The following is an 18,336-nucleotide window of genomic DNA, read 5'->3' as shown; positions in this document are numbered from 1 at the left end:
AGTAGATAGCCTACTTGCTCTACATAGCCTACCTAGTCAAAGTCTATGTACAATATTATTAACTAGTCTACTTCCAAGCTATAAGGAAATTTGAGTTTCCCTTCAACAAAAATGTCAGGTTTTGGAAGTTTGGTTGAAATTAATTCTCGACGCACATTACACTTTGTTTTGCCATATTCAAACACATCCTTCATTCTATTACAGCTCAGCAAGGGGATCACTTTTACTGTAGACTCATCACTACTGGTACTTATAATTTCACATGCGGTTCTCATAATTTTAGTTTTTCGCTGAATTTGAACGATTGCGAAATTGGACTGCAAGTCTTCTTTTATCACATTGCTGTAATCGTCAACTGGTTCATCAATTTCAATCTTGTTGGTTTGTGGAGCAAGTGGTGAATTTTCAGGAACAATTAAACCTATATCAGCATTATCAATCACTCCTACTGTTAGTTCTTTCAACTCATCTTGTGCATTGTAGTCACACATTATTTCATCCAATTGTTTTTCGAGCTCTTCAATCTCATGTTCTCCATTTTCATCCATCATCAAGGACTGTTGATCGACCTGATTCTCAAGCTCCTCATTCTCTATTTGATCGATGATGAATGATTCAGGAATTTCTTTGCCATCAGTGCTTTGAAAATGAAGCTCATCTAATGGAGAAGAATTTTGATCACTAAGCTCCTCCACATCAGTTGGTTCCCATTCTTCTTCTTCTTCATCTTCTGAGGATGAAGTTATGTGCTTCCTCCTTCTCTTTTGGGTTGGTTTAGGCCTATTCTTCATATGATTTTCCGTTTAGCTGGTTTCTAGTCTGTTCTTTTTCTTCTTCCTCTTCTTCTTTTTCCTTTTTCAGCTCCTCTTTTCTCTCTCTTTTTCCGCTCACGCTCCAATGCCCTCTCTCTTTTTTTATCTTCTTCATCCTTCTTCTTTTCTCCTTCTTTTAATAAACAATCTGTACTGATCTGAAGAGACAACACTGGTATCCGTTCTCGTTGTTGTTTTTCTTGTTCCTTGTCTCTTCTACTGGCCAAATAAGAGAATTTCTTGAATGGACTAGGAAGTAAGTTTGCCGTTGTAACTATCTCATTTTGGGGTTCATTGTATCCAACTGAATCATCTAGTCCACTGATGGAAACGCTTTCATCTGCAGGTTTTGTTTTGGAAACTGTCGGAAAATCTGTATTGAAGTCTGGTTGAACTGAAGAATCATTATTTGGTTCACTGATAGTTGCAGTGCTGTTGTCATGAATGGTTTCCTCTTGCTCCATTACAGGTGTTTCAATTCCAGTACGATTCTTGACTATTTCAGTTGTCATACTCCTCCAAAAATTGAAGAGTGATGTATCCTCCGTTGGTCCACTCCAATTCTCCTCCTTTTTGAAAGATAAAAGTTTTTCTGCCCCAATATGTTTTCAAGAACTGAAAGTGCAATTCAGTATCCCTTAAATTGATTGATGTTTTGTTGTTGAGGGATCTTGAATTTTATTTTCAAAATAGGATACTGCATCAATGTTCCAGGGTACAAGCCCACACTTCCTGAATCCATTGCTTACCATGGGCACAGTGATATTTTCGTCCAAAACACGTTTCAAGAGAGGAGAGAAATGTTCTTTTTTGATGGTGGGCTTTTCAATATTTTTCACTCTCCAGTCATGAGTGTTGAACCTTCCATGCTTCTTTCAACCCACGAAATACTGCAACATCCATTGGCTGCATGAAATGCGTAGTATTTGGAGGAAGAGCAATAAGAATGATCCCATTTTGCTCACAGAATTCACTTAACTGTAGGGTCAAATGAGACGTATGTCCATCAACAAATAATATCACTGGCAAAGTGATTTGTTCTTTGATGAGCCATGGGTGGAAGATATTTGTGATGTATTCGAAGAACGTTGCTCTTGTCATCCACCCACTCTCAGTTTTCCCCAAACCCCAACCAGAAGGCACACTTTCAACAATAATATTTGGGACACGTTCATATTTAAACACCACCATGGGAGGAGCCAGCAAACCAGATGCACTCACTGATATAAGAACGGTCAGACATTCTTTGTCATCTGAATTGACTGTGAGATAAACCGATTTTGCTCCTTTTGGGGCAAGGACTCGATTTCCTTTGGGATTAAGGAAAAATGCTGACTCATCGCCATTGAACACACGATTTGAGTCATTCAATATTTCAAAATAGGATTTTTCTTTCAAGAAACTTTCCACTTCGTTGAACCATTTTGTAATGTACTGCTTTGTAACAGATGCTCTGCTCATCGTGAGATTCTCAGAGATTCTGTTAGTGATTGTAGGATGTCTCTGCATAAATAGTTTCAACCACTTCCTACCAGGCTTACCTTCTTTAAAAGGATTTTCCCTACCCAACTTTTTAATCAAATGCTGAACACTCTCTATGAGCTGTGCTGTGGTGACAGGAAATCCTCTTGCAGCCATTGACTTTATCCATAGTACCAGCACTCCTTCTTCTTCTTCGTTGAGTGTACTTTTAGGCCCCATTCTTCGAGTTAAGGGAGTCTTACCCTTCACTTTGTAGTCGAGTGTCTGACGAGGGACATTATGACGTTTTGCAGCTGTTGATATAGGCATTCCTCTTCGAACATCTTCAACTGCAGCCAGCAATGCTTCCTGAGTGTATGCCCACATTTTCCCCTTTACAGGAGGCATGGTGTTAGATCTGTAAATAATAGAAAAAATTGTTCAGTTATTATTTTGATGAATGTATGAATCTGAGAAGAAATTAACAAGGCCTATATTTACATAACACATGGTGATTACTTTTGTATTATCTTCTCTTGGATAGAGTGGAAACCTTTGCAAGAAATAAAAATTTGAACATAACCTGACTATTTGGACTATTTATTATGTATTTATTGAGTTTTGAGCAATTGCTGGTTTTTCCTTTTCTAATCACAGTATTTGTATCAACTTGAATAAATAAATAAATGAATAGATAGCCTAATATAGCACAGTACATAAGCTAAGATACTGTGAAAAGTTCATGTTCCAGTAGTAGGCAACATCATGATCCAGAAGTAGTCACCCCTGCCTACTATTGGAACTGCTTATTTTCTGAATAAAATTCGATAACCAGTCTATTCCAAATTAAAAACTGATGAAAAATATGTGTTTAATACAGTAGTATACATTTTTCCATTAGTAGGCACTTGTGCCTACTACTAGAATATCTTACAATTTGATGGCCCTGTAGTAGGCATACAATATACTTAGCAATTTCAATATTAAAATGCTATCTGGCATTTTCTATCATTAAAATAGTATGTAAGATATGCTATCGAGTTAAAAAAGTACAGAAAAAGTAACAAACTTAGGTATAAAAAATAAAGAATTGGACTCACCTTCTTAGCAAATCAGTTAGTGACCATGTGTTTCCAGACAGGATACAGCTACAATGAACATAACCTAAGAACGCTTACAAGATCATGGTGAAAATTTCTCAACATATGCTGATATATTAGGTGTTGAATGGCGGTAAATTCAAATCAATCAGCTGTTGAATTTCTTGTTTTATAGACTTATTACTGGAGTGCCTACTACTGGGCGAGTGCCTACTCCTGGTGCAGTCACCCTAGCGCTATTCATTTTGTTATTTATTTATTCATACATTGATAGATACAATATCATTCTCAATTATGAATGATTGGGAAAGCAACAACAGGCTTAAAGGCCAAAACTGTTCCTTTCCCAAATTTAGATAGAGATTGTCCAAAAATGATATATATAAATATAATGATAGATATTGTTGAATGATAGCAATACCATTGCTGATCCAACACTGCCATTATAACGTGGACCTTACTATATAGGTAATCTATAACATGAGGTCCACGTTATAATGACAGTGGAGAAATTGAAAGAATAAGACGTTGATGTTGTCAACATTAAAGTGGTATTGACATAATAAATGAAGCCACAAAGTGGCTTAATAAATCATAATTGGTTATTCTAAACGAGAATAAACAGTTAATATTACATTAATAAACGTGTATCAGCCACTGTTTATAGAAAGGCATTGACAAGAACGGAGTTTGAAAACGTCGTTCTCCTATTTTTCTCCACTGCCATTATAACGTGTACCTCACTATACCAATCTTGACTCTCACCTTCCTTCTCTTCTTACGTAGCTCCACTATGTTTCGACCTTAGGTTTCGTCTGGCCTCAAGGCCAAAGTCTCAAATGTCTCAAATGTCTCAAATGTCTCAAATGTGAGCCAATTGCTCAAATGTCTCAAATGCGAGTGAGAGCGTTCATTTCGGTTCACGGTCGTCTGGAAAGAGCACGAATAGGAGCAGTGGCGAGCAACGCAGCAGCATTCACCTGGAGAGAGAGTGAAACGGAGCAATCTCCTGCGACTGCGCCACTACTTAGTGAATAGGTTAAATATGTGAATAAGTATAAGTGAATAGGTATAAGTGTAAGTATAATAGGTATAGGTGAATAGGTTATGTTGTAGTAATCACAATGTTGTGGTAGTTTTCAATCACAAAAGTAGTATAAATCGTTTCTCAGCCAATAATAATTTGTTTAACTTGAAAAAATGAGCGTGACTTGCTATGTAAAAAATTGAATCGAGCACAGTTAGCCCGCCTAAGAGCGAGAGAGACAGATTGATTTTGTTGAGGATGTGTGAAGGTAAAAATAAAATTTTGTTAATATGAAATTCAGTGTGAGATTCTTTGTATAAATTAATGTTTTAAATATAATTCTTTGTATAAATAAATGTTTTAAATTGTTACTATTATTTCATCCTTCTTCCTACTATGGGAATTATTTTATTATTATTATTAATAATTATTATATGGGAATTATTTATGGGAATTATTTAAATTATTTTACCACTCAAAGTCGTTGTCACGTAAAACTTTCGCCCGTACACCAACTTTACAGGCAACCATGCAATTTTTTATGGCATTTTTTATGTTTCTGAACATTTTTATTTTGGACTACATAATATTATTTACACGTATCTATGATTATCTTGTTCTTCAAACAATAGAATTTCCCAACTCAACTCAAGTTCAAAACGCAGCTGCGATATTGCAATAAATGAGGGGAAGTTTGAAGAAATGAGTGATAAAAATATATATTATGGCGTTTTTTATGTTTCTGAACATTTTTATTTTGGACTACATATTATTTACACGTACCTATGATTCTCAACAAACAATAGAATTTCACAACTCAAGTTCAAACCTCTGCATCTCATTGAAGAAAAACAAGACAGGAAAAAAGCAGATAGTATAGCCTAATAATAAGAAGAAGATAGGAGAAAAAGTAGAAGACAAGAGAAGAAGAGATAGCAGGGGATGAAGAAGAGACAGTAGGAGGAGAAAAACACAGGAGGAGGAGAAAACCACAGGAGGAGGAGGAGAAGGAGAAATAGAAGAAGAACAAGGACAAGAAGAGAAAGAAAAAGAGGAAGACAGAGGAAAAAAAGCCGTATATAGTAGAAGAAGGAAAAATATAAGGAACCTCACACCATCCTCCTCTTACTCCTCTCCTTCTTCCTATTAACATCATCCTCATCAGCATCATCCATCTCTCTCGGATGTCCATAAGTAGAATACCCTCTCCTTCCATCCTTGTAATGATCAGGCATTTCTCTAGTGCCATGCAACAGTATCCTGACACTTGTCACGTGACCATCCACATTCATCATCAAGTCATCAAGGCCTTTGAAACTGGGTCGATGGTGGGTCTCACGACTTTCAAGGTCATTGGGATGATCAGCACCTTCAAGGTCACCAAAAGTAGGTCGATTGTGACTTTCAAGGTCACCAAAAGTAGGTCGATTGTGTATTTCAGGGTTCTCAAGGTCACCAAAACTAGGTCGATTGAGGTATCCAGGATTCTCAAGGTCACCAAAACTAGGTCGATTGTGGTATCCAGGATTCTCAAGGTCACCAAAACTGGGTTCAACGTCATTCACATGACCTTCAACTTTATCCAAACTAGGTTGATGGAAGTTTCTACGAGGTTCCAGGTCGTCCAAACTAGGTCGAAGTTCATTTGCATTTTCGTGAAGGTCATCCAAACTAGTCCCAAGGTCAATCAAACGTCTTTCAAGGTCAGACAGTCGATCAGCTGAACCATCTTCATCACTAGTTACAGCGTGTCGGTCATAATGGTTATGTCTCTCATCAAGGTCGTTATCGCGATGTGACCCAAACCGATGCTGCGCCAATCGCGATACACCATTTTTGAAGTCAGCAAAATGTCCCCCCTCTCCAACTTGACCTGAAATCAAGCAAAATGATATTCAATTCCCCTTCGTAACCACATTACACTTTATAGGCTTGAATATCAATAGTTTTCAGATGGATTTTGTTCATAATTGGTGTGTGTTTTTAATAAAATTGACATTGAAGACAGTCTCTCTCACATATGGGGAGTCGCCTGTCTAAGAGTGAGGAACAGGTTATTCCCATATGTCTCCTCTTTCTCTTACTTCTAGATCAGGTCAGATTGGGCTATGTAATGGCTTATGTAATCATTCACATAAAGAGAAAACAAATGATGAAGAGGAAGGAGGAAAACATGGTGACAGAGAAGAGAATGAAGGAGGGGAAGTAGTAGACAGGAGGAGCTGAAGAAGAAGAAGAAGAAAAAGGAGAAAGAGAAAAATAAGAAGACTTGGGAAGCAGAACAAAACATGAAAATAAGAAGAAGAAAAAAGAAGGAGAAAACATAAATAGAAAGGATGAATAAAGAGAAGGGAAATACATGAGAAGAAGAAAGAAGAAGGAGGAAAATACATGAGAAGAAGGAAGAGAAACATCAAACAGAGAAGATCATATCATAGAAACAATCATGACTGCACTACTCGGAATAGAAAGATCTATCAATCCCACAAATATCTCTCTAAAAAAGGTCTTTCGTTAGCTGTTAAAGAGCTGCCAATAAAGAAATTGAATGTTTAACAGACTCATCTACTTCACAATCACTATCCATGACGAACTGCTAGTTGATAATTTGTTCTTGGACTATTTTGACGACACAAAAGTCTAATTTTTGAATAATAGTTATTAAAAACTAGAAATCACTTGTGGAGCGCTTTAGGATTTTAATCCTAAAAAAATACCGTAAGCCATTTAGAATTACATAAAATTTAGATTTACATAAAAATTCGAAAGCGCTCCATACCAGAATACTAGTTTTTAATAACTATTATTCAAAAAAAAATAGACTGTGGTATCGTCAAAAAAAGTTCCAAAACAAATTGTTAAACAGTGTTGTGAGAATAGGATAATTGATTGATTGGGCTTATAATTCAATGAATGAGTATACAAGGAGTGTCTCATGTGAATGCTGCTACTCCTCTTTCAATCGATTCAGGCCCGTTTGCATAAAGGTGCGTACAGATATACGCGCCGCGAACATGAGCAATTCACTTTTAATCAGCTGACTATATCTGTATTTTTTACAGAAACGGTACGATACAGTTATAAAAAGCTTGACATCAGCTGATTAAAAGTGAATTGCTCATGTTCGCGGCGCGTAAATCTGTACGCACCTTAAGATTCTGTTAAATTTCTGCAATGATGTCACTAGAAATCCACAAGAGCCTTCTTTTGAAGAAAGCCTTCTCTGATAGGTTCTCCTGGATTTAATCAAGATTAAGATTTAAGATGCTTTTGTGCATCCTGGTTTCAGTGTTTTGTGCTCTGTAACTTAGCCTATGTGTTGAATGCACACTGTTTTTCTATCTTTTATGACGAGCTTATACTTTGTATAATGTCTAAAGTTACGTACAGATATTCGCGCCGCGAACATGAGCAATTCACTTTTAATCAGCTGATTATATCTGTATTTTTTACAGAAACGGTAAGGTACAGATATAAAAAGCTTGGCATCAGCTGATTGAAAGTGAAATGCTCATGTTCGCAGCGCGTAAATCTGTACGCACCTTTACATGATAGAGCTAGTTACACACATACACACACACACACACACACACACACACACACACACACACACACATATCGATTTTTGGACGTACGATGTTTTGCCGTCCTTGTGAATTCTATTAGATTGAACGCGACTTGACAAGCACATGATACAACGTCATCTGTTTGCTAAATTATGTTCAATTCAATAGAAATCATAAGGACGGAAAAAATCGTACATCCAAGAATCAATGTGTGTGTAACTATAGTGACGAGGTCCACGTTATAATGGCATAGGAGAACAACGTTGCCGATCCTCTGTCTTGTTAATGCCTTCTATATATCGACGGTAGCTGATACATCTTTATTGATGTCATATTAACTGTTCATTCTCGTTTAAAATAATCAATTATATTTTATTGAGAAAGAAATTATAGTTTTCAATAATTTCATGATTAATTTTCGTAATAAATTAAGATTAAATATCTTGTTAATTGATTATTGATTCTACCATAGAGAAATAATAGCGTAAGTAGATATCCGATGGTATAGGGCGTTTATGTCGCAACTTTTACTGTTATCTCAAGCCGATAGTCCACGTAGTTCTTTCCCGTGAAGCTGTGTGACGCTCGTAGTCTCTCATACTGTGCCGTTCATATACTCTCACCCCAACAAGATAGTAAAACTCTACAATAATCTACAGTAATCGGCTTGAGATAACAGTAGAAGTTGCAACATAAACGCCCTATACCATGGGATATCTACTTACGCTATTGTTCTCTATGATTCTACATTGTTAAAAGACGATCTGGCAACAGAGCAAAGTGAGAAAGATACAGCGTTATCAGCTTTGTTGAATGATAGACAAGGATAGCAATGGTATCTTAGTGTGTTTTGTCTTTTCGGTCTCAAAATTTTATAGTTTTTTCAAAGTTTGGAATTTTCTAATGAATTGTGATTGATTCAATTTAATTTAAAATGATTTTTGTGTGTTTTGAATTGTGAATTGAGTGTGTAATTAATGAATGTCAAGTGACACATAACCTAGCTACATTTTTGGACTGTTGCATAAATTAGAATTGGAACCGTTTTGGGCTTATAAGCCTGTGGTACTTTTCTGTAAGTTGTGTAATTTTGAATGATTGAATAAAATAAATAAATACCATTGCTAATCAAACACTGCCATTATAACGTGGACCTCACTATAGACTGAAGAATATTGAAACTTGAAATGTTGAGTACCTTCGACGACCTTGGCTCCGACCTTGACCGTCCACCGTCCGTCCGCCGGTTCGCCCCACTGATGCACTGAGGTGAGCGTCCACGCGGTCAGACCGACAGAGCTGTTATCACGCGGACGTGTTTCCATCAGTACTGTCTTGGTGCCGGATGGTGATTCTAGCAAAATACCAACTGCTCCACGGTACGGATAGGACAGGCTGATTATCACCTGCCAGATTAAATAACATAATCAAAGTTTATTCCAATATACAGAGTGTCTCACTAAAGGTGTAACAGCCAGGGGCGCCATTTAGGGGGGGCAGGCTCCCCTGCCCCCCCCCAAATGGCGCCCCTGGCTGTACACCTTTAGTGAGACACTCTGTATATTGGAATTAGATCAGAGGAAATAACCAGAACCAAGGATCAGATAAATAATGAAAATTCGGGTCTATCTGCACGAATCCTTATACCATTTCTTATACTATCTCTGAGAATCCTCATGCCATCAATCCTAATCTTCCACAACATCAGTTTTCAGTAAACATTTGGGCAGGAATCATAGGAGATCATCTACTTCTGTTTGAGCTTCCTCCCAGACTTAATGGCATAATCAACTAGTCTTTTGGTATAAGTTTAATGTCATTTAGATATGCTACTTTCATATAAAAAACTTTTAATAAATAACCGAATATTTTATTTGCAATCAGCTACAACTTATGTTGTAGTTATCAGTTCTCTCCTCATAAAACAGCAAATTTTTGTGGTGTAGAATACATAAGAATACATTTTATTCAACTTTTATTCAAATTTAATTAACACAGCTTACACAATTCTTTTCAGAATTAAATTCTCTACAATTTTTAGTGCGAAAATTGTTTGTTTACTGGTCATTAAAGAAAGTTATTGGGCATCAAACGTAGAAGTCTGTGTTTTTCTACTTGATTTTTTTGCATACCTATTTCAACTTTTTTCTCAAAAACTACTCACACTACAGCTTCCAGACTAGTTTTATTCAATTTTTCATATATTTTTCCATATGAATCCAGCATAAGTTTTTCAAAAACTAGTCCCCAAACAATTCAGCATCGGTGTATTTCACCAGAGGAACTGAATTCCGGGCGAAATTCTTTACCCTGTATAGCTCGCTAATGAAGCGTTTATGGATATATGTTTATATGAACTTTTTTTTCTTATTTTTACCTCTACTATCACGTATTAAAATATTTTACCATAATTATGAATCACCCTGTAGAATCTCATACGGATTTAATACTTTTTTTAAACAGGAGTAGTATAATTCCTTCTACAGTATCAACAATGTAGCAAAATTGCCTTGAAAGTATGGCTACGGGTACGGAGTAATAAAGAATATATTTTTCTCTGTGGTATAGTTGAAGCTCAAATATACGAGAACAATTATCAAGGGTACACTTATTGATCAGGGCACAATAAGTGAGTTATTGCATCAATTTCAACGTGAGAATTAACAAGTTGCTAGATGTCACAGTGAAAGTAAAAGAAAGGGCACAATCAGACAATCAAAAATGTATGTACAGAGCTGGTGAGAAACTGAGAATATTATGGGAGCAGCTTAATGTTTCTTTAGCTTTATAATTGCTTTATAATCAGCTTTATAACTGGAAGTTATTTTCCAATTAGAATATGATCCCCAATGAAATATTTGAAAATGTCATTGTAAAAGAAAAATTTATCTGTTTCCATAATTTTTAAGAAATCTGTTTCAGTGTATTCCTACTTTAGGGCTATATTTGTCAGTAGGTCTATATTTCTAATAAATATTTAATGATTTAATAACTAATAATGTATATGTTTGTATTGATACTTCAACCACATTTGTATAAAACTGGAAAAAATGAAGAATATAATAACATTTTCAAATGTAACATTTTTTCCAAAATATCAGGACCCTCTATCCTTTAGGGGTATTCCTTCCACCTCTTGGTTTTTGCCCACCCTAGTGTGCCGGGCACTGTCTTTAATTCAGGCCTTTTCCCAAGTTATAATAGTAAATTTAATACGCAGTAGACTAGAGCCATTATTGTAAGTGAGTTAGCGAAATAAATTATTTTCTCTCTCTATTATGAACGGCCATGACTTCGAGTTTCCCATGATAGATATTTAAAATTGTGGCTCCGAGTCGTCGAGGAATGTAGATTATGGAATTATCTCTAAAACTTAGCCTTCTTGTCGCGACATAAAATGCGATAAGTTGGAAAACAGCAAGCATTGAAATTATAACAAACTACCGATTTTGCAGTTACTATTTGGTCCAAGGCTGTAGAAGCCACGCGACGATTGGTCAAATTGATTCCATTCGCCCAATAGGAGACCTGTTTCTAAATACAGTAGTGGGGATTCCCCAGTCGAGAGACCAGATTACGTTCCGGAGGACACTTTGCTAGGAGCACTACGAGAGTAAAGATGTAGTCACTATGTTTCCCCCTTTTTGGGCAGGTTTATAAGTTTATTTCAGTAGTTAATGTAGAGCTAGTTTTATTTTTATTAATGTTTAAATTTACTAGTAGTGCCATGTCCTGAAAGGTTTAATTGTGTTTCTTCATCATGTACGAATAATTGTTTCTTCAAATAACCGCTAAGGTACGTAAACTAAGGTTAAAATATAATTTAGGGAAATTAATTAAGTGAAACTTCAATCAAAAGATTTTATCAACAAAGCCTGTTATTTTTCAAGTAATAATATTGATTGAGAATAATCCTTTTGATTTTATTAGTGATGGAAGATAATTATAATTTTTTTTACAGAAGTATAGAAAGTTTTCAGTTACGTTACATTTGAGTTATTGTTCCTGGAGATATATTATCGTAGAGTATTGCTGAAAGTCAGGAAGATAGCCTTAAATTGAAATGAAACTTTTAAGAATTGTTCATATTGAGTTTATGACATTTTTTAATTTATATTTTCAGACTCTGTTTTCTTATGTCATTAAGGCTTTTGAATGATTTAGTAAATTTTTTATGATAGAAATCTTAATAGATGAAGAAGAAAGTTTTTCTTCTCCAGGAATTAATATTAATGAATGTTCAAATTTAATACAATTTAAATTATTTTCTATGTGTCTACTAATTTTATTTAATTAAAGTGAATCTTATAAGGCAAACATATCTTTCCTTAAAGTGAAATTTTCAATATTTTTTTCTTTTTTGTGTTATAAAGTGTCTTGTTTTATTAGGTGATAAATTCATAATTTTAGTTGATACTAGTTTTTGGACTTGTATTTGTAGGTAAATCAAATCATAAACTCTGGAATGTTCATTTTTAATTAAGGTTCTGAGCAGTTTTGGGCGAATGCCGTTATTTACACTTGGATTGCGTCCTATAGTCATAAATAATAAATAAAATAAATGTTGGCTGGCGCACAAGTTTCCAACAATACTAGCCGAGCTACTATATGAAAAATTATATTTGATTCGCAAACAAACGAAAAATATCATATAAGTTAGCATCATTTCAATTTGAATTATTTGTGAAGAAAGATCCATAATTCTGATAAAAAGAATCAGTAATTAAAGAAAAAATCTATAAAATGAGGATTCAAAGAATGAAAGAATTTAATTAATTGTAATCAATAGATAACTCCTGTTTTAGCTTTTGATGAATTGTAGGAAGAGTTAGAAATTAATGCTGTAATACATTTATTTACAGCGGTTCATGTGTGTCCCCAAACCAACTTCTTGTACTACCACCACTTTGGTTCCGCAATTTTATGTAACACCGCTTCAAGACACCCGTTCAGACGACAGGTCTAGGGACGTAAGAGGACGTCGCCGTCAAGCCAAATTCAACCGGTAAAAGTTCACCGCCAAAAACAAGGTACTGTAACCCGACGATAAAGCAAGTACAGACCAACGAAAGTGCAGTGTAGTGAAACAAAGGTTCATTCGAGAATGTCAATCAAAAGTGGGGATTCAAAATTATTATGAAATGGGTTATATGGGTTACTATCGACGAAACTTGGGTTCAACGGGTTTTCTTTCTTGAGTAATTTATGTTGAAGTTAATTATTTGTTATTTGATGACTGATATTGTTGGTTTTGTGACGTATTGCTATCTAATCGGGGATAGTAATGCGCCCCCGAATCAGATGAAGAATGTCAACAAAGTAACATGAATTGTTGTTTCTGGTTCGATTTTAGTTGCCAATGTTTATTGAAACTGTTTGTATTTTTCAATTATTTCAAATTGTAGTGTTTTCTATAGTATAACCTATTAATCAGGCATGGCAAGATTAATTGAAGTTTTCTTGACTCTAGCCCGTTCACCTGCAAGAATTAGGTATAGACTCAGGTATTTTCTAGATGTGTCGGCCTATTTCTAAATTCTAAATTTATTCAAAATATCTTCACAGGCACAAAAGCACCATATTGGTGAAATGGCGCCACTGGTAACAGCCGAAGACTGTTACAAGACTGTTTGCAAGTTTTGTATCAAATTATTGTCTTGTGTATCTAGTTGAGATTATACAGTATCCTGTGTGTTGATACTGTATCATACTGTGATGATACTGTATCATGTGAGGTGATACTGTATCATTTTGATTATAGCATAGAGAAAAGAAAGCATAAGAAGATATGCCATGGTTTGTAGAATTCATTCAAAGTTTGAATGTTTTGTATCAAATTATGGTGGTGTGTGTCAAGTCGACTCTTGATACTGTATCATATTGTGATGATACTGTATCATGTGTGGTGATACTGTATCATTTTTATGATAGCAGAGAGAAAAGAAAGCATAGGAAGAATTCATTCAAAGTTCGAAGTTTTGTATAAGTTATGGTGTTGTGTATCAAGTTGAGGTGATGCTGTATCATGTGTGGTGATATTTTATCATGTTGTGACGATAATGTATCATGTTTTGGTGATACTGTATCATTTATGTTGATAAGGACCGTTATGCTGCAAATGTCACTGTTAACTGAAGCCGATAGTCCTAGTAGTTGTTTTTGGTGAAGCTATGTGACGCTGGTAGTCTCTCATACTGTGCCGTTCTTACACTCTTACACTCCCAACAACACACTAATAATAGACAGTAATCGGAGAAGAATTTTCAATTCAATTTTCAATTTGCAAGAAAAATGTCTTGTCAAATTTCTTATATCGACCTTAGTTGTCGGGTTTTATTGATTTTTGGAATAGGTCTTCTTAAGCACCGCACACACACTTCGATTTTTGAATGAAAAAGACTGAGAAATAGTCAAAACCACAGATTTATTGATACTTGGAAAGACCGGTTTCGTTATTACACCATTGTCAATCTCTGATAAATGGTTTCTCAGTTTCTCAGTTTTCACACAAAATGTGTAATAACTGAAACCGGTCTTTCCAAGTATCAATAAATCTGTGGTTTTTGACAATTTCTTAGTCTATTTCATTCAATATGAATAATTACCACAATATCAACTTCTCAACTACACAAAAAACTTCGATTTTTGATTCGTAGGATATTTTGCCGTCCTTATAAATATTCTATTAAATTGAACAGGTGATGTTTGTCAAGTTCTGTTTAATCCAATAGAATTCATGAGGAAGGCAAAATATCCTACGAATAAAAATCGATGAGTGTGTGCGGTGCTTTACAGTTATTAAAACGTCAATAACTATTAAACTGTCAGTCATAATGTAATATTCTAAAGGTATGATTAGAAAGAGGAAGAAATTTCCAATTAGATTCATTCTTATAATTTGTTTCTTTGTTTGAAGGTTTTTGAACCTTTTATGAGGGCTCCAAATTGAAAATTTACAAGCCTATTTGAAACAGTTCTTTCTTCAAAAACCTCACCATTCCATATTTATATGAATAATACTTATTATTTCCATAATTATAAGCTGTCGAATAAGTATAAACTTGCTAGGGAAATTGACTTGTAATGATATGTAGGCCCATTTCAAGAATATTGAAAATTTTTTGAAGAATATTGAAAGATCTTGAAAACTACCTTACTATAGTGAGGTTCACGTTATAATGACAGTATTTGATCAACTTTGGTTTTGCTATCCTTGTCCATCATTCGACAAAGCCGGTGATACTATCCTTTTCTAGGTGCACAACGATGCCAATTATGTTTTTGACAGTGTAGAAATACAGTATAATTAATAAATGCAGAGAATCGGCATCGCTATTCTTCTATCTTTATCCACTGCCATTATAACGTGTACCTCACTATACAGGTAAGGTATATATAAGAAAACTTTAATGGACATTTGTTGTTGCGAATTTCATGTGTAAAATCTATGGTCTACGGCTGTTACACCTTCCGTGAGGCACTCTGTATTCATCAGGTTATATATCTCAAATAGACCGCCAAAAGTCCCAGTAAACATGGGCCCTGAAATTCTTTGTTACCGAGATAAAAATCTGGTGTGGTACACTCACACAACTTTCCTTGCTCATTGATCTATAAGCCTCATTCTTAAACGAGTATAATTTAGGGGAATAACATTATGCCGATTGGCGGCTAAATATTTAAAACTACGATTATACTATTTGTTATTGTTTTCAGAGTACATTTTTCTCTCTTTGAATTGTGGAATTTGATGATTTTTTGAAAGTTGTAAAAACAGCTGGTCTACAAATGAAATATCGACTATGTTTTCTTTTGAATAAACTGCTCTACCTACCTACCTCACGCACGAGAAGAAGGTTACAAAGTCAATTTTTTCAAGGATGGGGTGGGCCCTCTGTTAGTTTCCCAGGGAGGAGACTCATGCCAGTTAATAGAGCTGATAAATAACTATACAGGATATGAATTTGAAAAAAATCGGTCAAGTCATTTTTGAGAAAATCGTAAAAGAAATTTTAACAAAATTCATTCTTCACAAGAATATTAAGGAGCTCCAGCAATTTTCCCAGAAATGAGACCCATGTGAGTGGATAGGGCTTATAAATAGCTACCTTGGGTATAATTTAATGAAAATCGTTAGAGCCGTTTTTGTGAAAACCGTGAAAAACATGGTTTTTTTGGCCATTATCCGCCATTTTTCCGCCATTATGAATTGAATTTTATTGAATTTCTTATTGTCGGATCCTCATAGTATAAGGACCTTAAGTTTAAAATTTCAAGTTAATCGGTTAATTAGGAATGGAGTTATCGTGTTCACAGACACACACACACACACACACACACACACACACACACACACACACACACACACACACACACACACACACACACACACACACACACACACACACACACACACACACAAATCATGTTTTTGGACTCAGGGGACCTTGAAACGTATAGAAAACATGAAATTAGAGTAACTTAATTTTTTTGGTAAGCAATACTTGCCTTACCTATGGTAATAGGGCAAGGAAAGTGAAAATGGCGGAAGATTTTACATTTTTGATTGGATTTTTAATTTTATAAATTTCGACATCACGTTGGAAGATCAATTCTTATGTAAAATTAGCTGAAAAATTCAATGAAACCAGTTAGAAACTCGTAACTTTGATAATAATTGAGAAAATGATCGAAAATTGCTATAAACAACGTTAGAATGTCACTAAGAGAGAATTCGTTTACCTGCACATGTTCAAGATAGTTGATTTCATTGTCAGTGCCTGAACATCCATCTGATTGAAAAAAGATGTGAGCTCTACTGGATGTTGTGAAGTCAAATTTCGAATCACTGTAACAATGAAAACGATGCAACATTAGTACAATTTCGGTACAGTCTCAGTATAGAAATAGAACATGCTTATATAGTCCAGTCACTATATACATTGGTGCATGCAATTTATATTGTAGTTCTGATTTTTAAATATACTATTTGAGTACATAAGAGACGTCTAGAACCAATTTCTTCATGCAAAGTTTTCAGCTATTTCTGCCAAATCTCGTAGTCGGACAGAAAAATTTGCTTCCGCCTTTTTTCTAGAATATGAAATTCTGAATCAAATAAGATCATTCGGAACTCTCTATCTCCAATGAGTACTGAGTTATGATTTTTCAAAAATGAGTGAAATTTGAAGAGAAAATCAATTTTTGATGAATTTTAGATTTTTATCAACAATATCTTTCGATTGTTACCATTTAGATGTATGATTCAAAATCCCTCTGGGCGTATTTTTGTGCTCTACAATATCTCTTATGTACCCAAATAATATTTAGAAAAATCAGAACTACAATATAAATTGCAAGCACACCCCCTTTTTTATGTCTATATTAACTGGACCAATAGCCCAGTTTTTCGTCCATGCGGGCATAATTATAGTGTTTTTTACAATAAATGTGTAAATAGATAAATATTACTCAAAATTTAGTTCCATAACTCCAATTTACACATCTAGGTAACATTTGCATAATTATATTGAAATATAAACCTTTCCATAGTTGAAAACACTCATATTACTGTCAACTCCACAAAGACGTCTTCTATAATAATATAATAAATGGAAGAAATGGCTTATACACGTACGGGATAGGAAATTCACTACTGATGCGTCATCACGTTTCAACTACTCAAGTGATTAACTTGAAATTTACATTATAGATTCTTAATTAACCGAGGATGGTTATGGGCCTACTTCAAATTCTTCAAGATTTCAGTAGGTCAAGTTTTCAATTTGTCAAGCTTTCAAATAGACCCTTGCGGAGCATGGGTTTCCCGCTAGTCATAGTATAATGAAAGAAAGAATTGGCTTATGCACGTACTGGATAGGAAATTCATGACTGACGCGTCATAACGTCTGAACTACCCAACTGATTAACTTGAAATTTTACATAATATATTAATTTCACCGAGGATTGTTATAAACCTATTTAAAATTCTTAAAGATCTCAGTAGGTCAAGTTTTTAATTAATTGAACCCTTGCGGTTTAATTACCTGCTAGTATCAAACAGAATCAAACGGTATCAGATTAAATTTTATTGCCTTAATAATAATGATAATAATAATATTCGTATGGCTTTTGTTGGTGGGGAGCTCCTGACGGAAGTTCCAGCTCGCCTGAATTTATCATTTGAGCCGTCAATGGACCTTACGACTGTCATACTTCAGCCGGGACCGACAATTTAACGTGCCCATCCGATAATACGGGAGAGACCTGATCAAAAACTTTTTGGCTCTGAGCGGGTTTGAACCGGGATCTCAAGGTTGCCTTAAAAATAATTAAGACTTGCCGAGACTGGAATTCCAAGCGGGTCATGT

The 18,336-nt window shown here is 35.0% G+C and overlaps 2 protein-coding genes across 2 annotated transcripts; both read right to left on the bottom strand.

Annotated features, from left to right (window-relative positions):
- Positions 1-1,658: 1,658 nt before the first annotated feature.
- Positions 1,659-2,513, bottom strand: LOC120356031 (tigger transposable element-derived protein 1-like). Its single transcript, XM_039444812.1, has one exon. The coding sequence runs from the start codon at positions 2,511-2,513 to the stop codon at positions 1,659-1,661; it is 855 nt and encodes a 284-aa protein (XP_039300746.1).
- A 2,476-nt stretch (positions 2,514-4,989) lies between these two features.
- Positions 4,990-16,814, bottom strand: LOC120356032 (the record flags this gene model as incomplete). The annotated part of the gene is made up of 3 exons (XM_039444813.1): positions 4,990-6,273; positions 9,165-9,372; positions 16,709-16,814. Coding segments are annotated over 3 exons (1,078 nt in total), but the record flags the coding sequence as incomplete, so codon positions are not given.
- Positions 16,815-18,336: the final 1,522 nt, after the last annotated feature.

The sequence above is a fragment of the Nilaparvata lugens genome, unplaced genomic scaffold (assembly GCF_014356525.2).
Source record: "Nilaparvata lugens isolate BPH unplaced genomic scaffold, ASM1435652v1 scaffold5579, whole genome shotgun sequence".
NCBI classification, from domain to species: domain Eukaryota; kingdom Metazoa; phylum Arthropoda; class Insecta; order Hemiptera; family Delphacidae; genus Nilaparvata; species Nilaparvata lugens.
Note: the sequence above shows the minus strand (reverse complement) of the source record. Positions and strands in the feature narration are given on the sequence as shown.

Excerpts from the sequence above, each read along its gene's own strand:
- LOC120356031 (XM_039444812.1), bottom strand. The coding sequence starts at position 2,513 with ATGGGGCCTAAAAGTACACTCAACGAAGAAGAAGAAGGAGTGCTGGTA.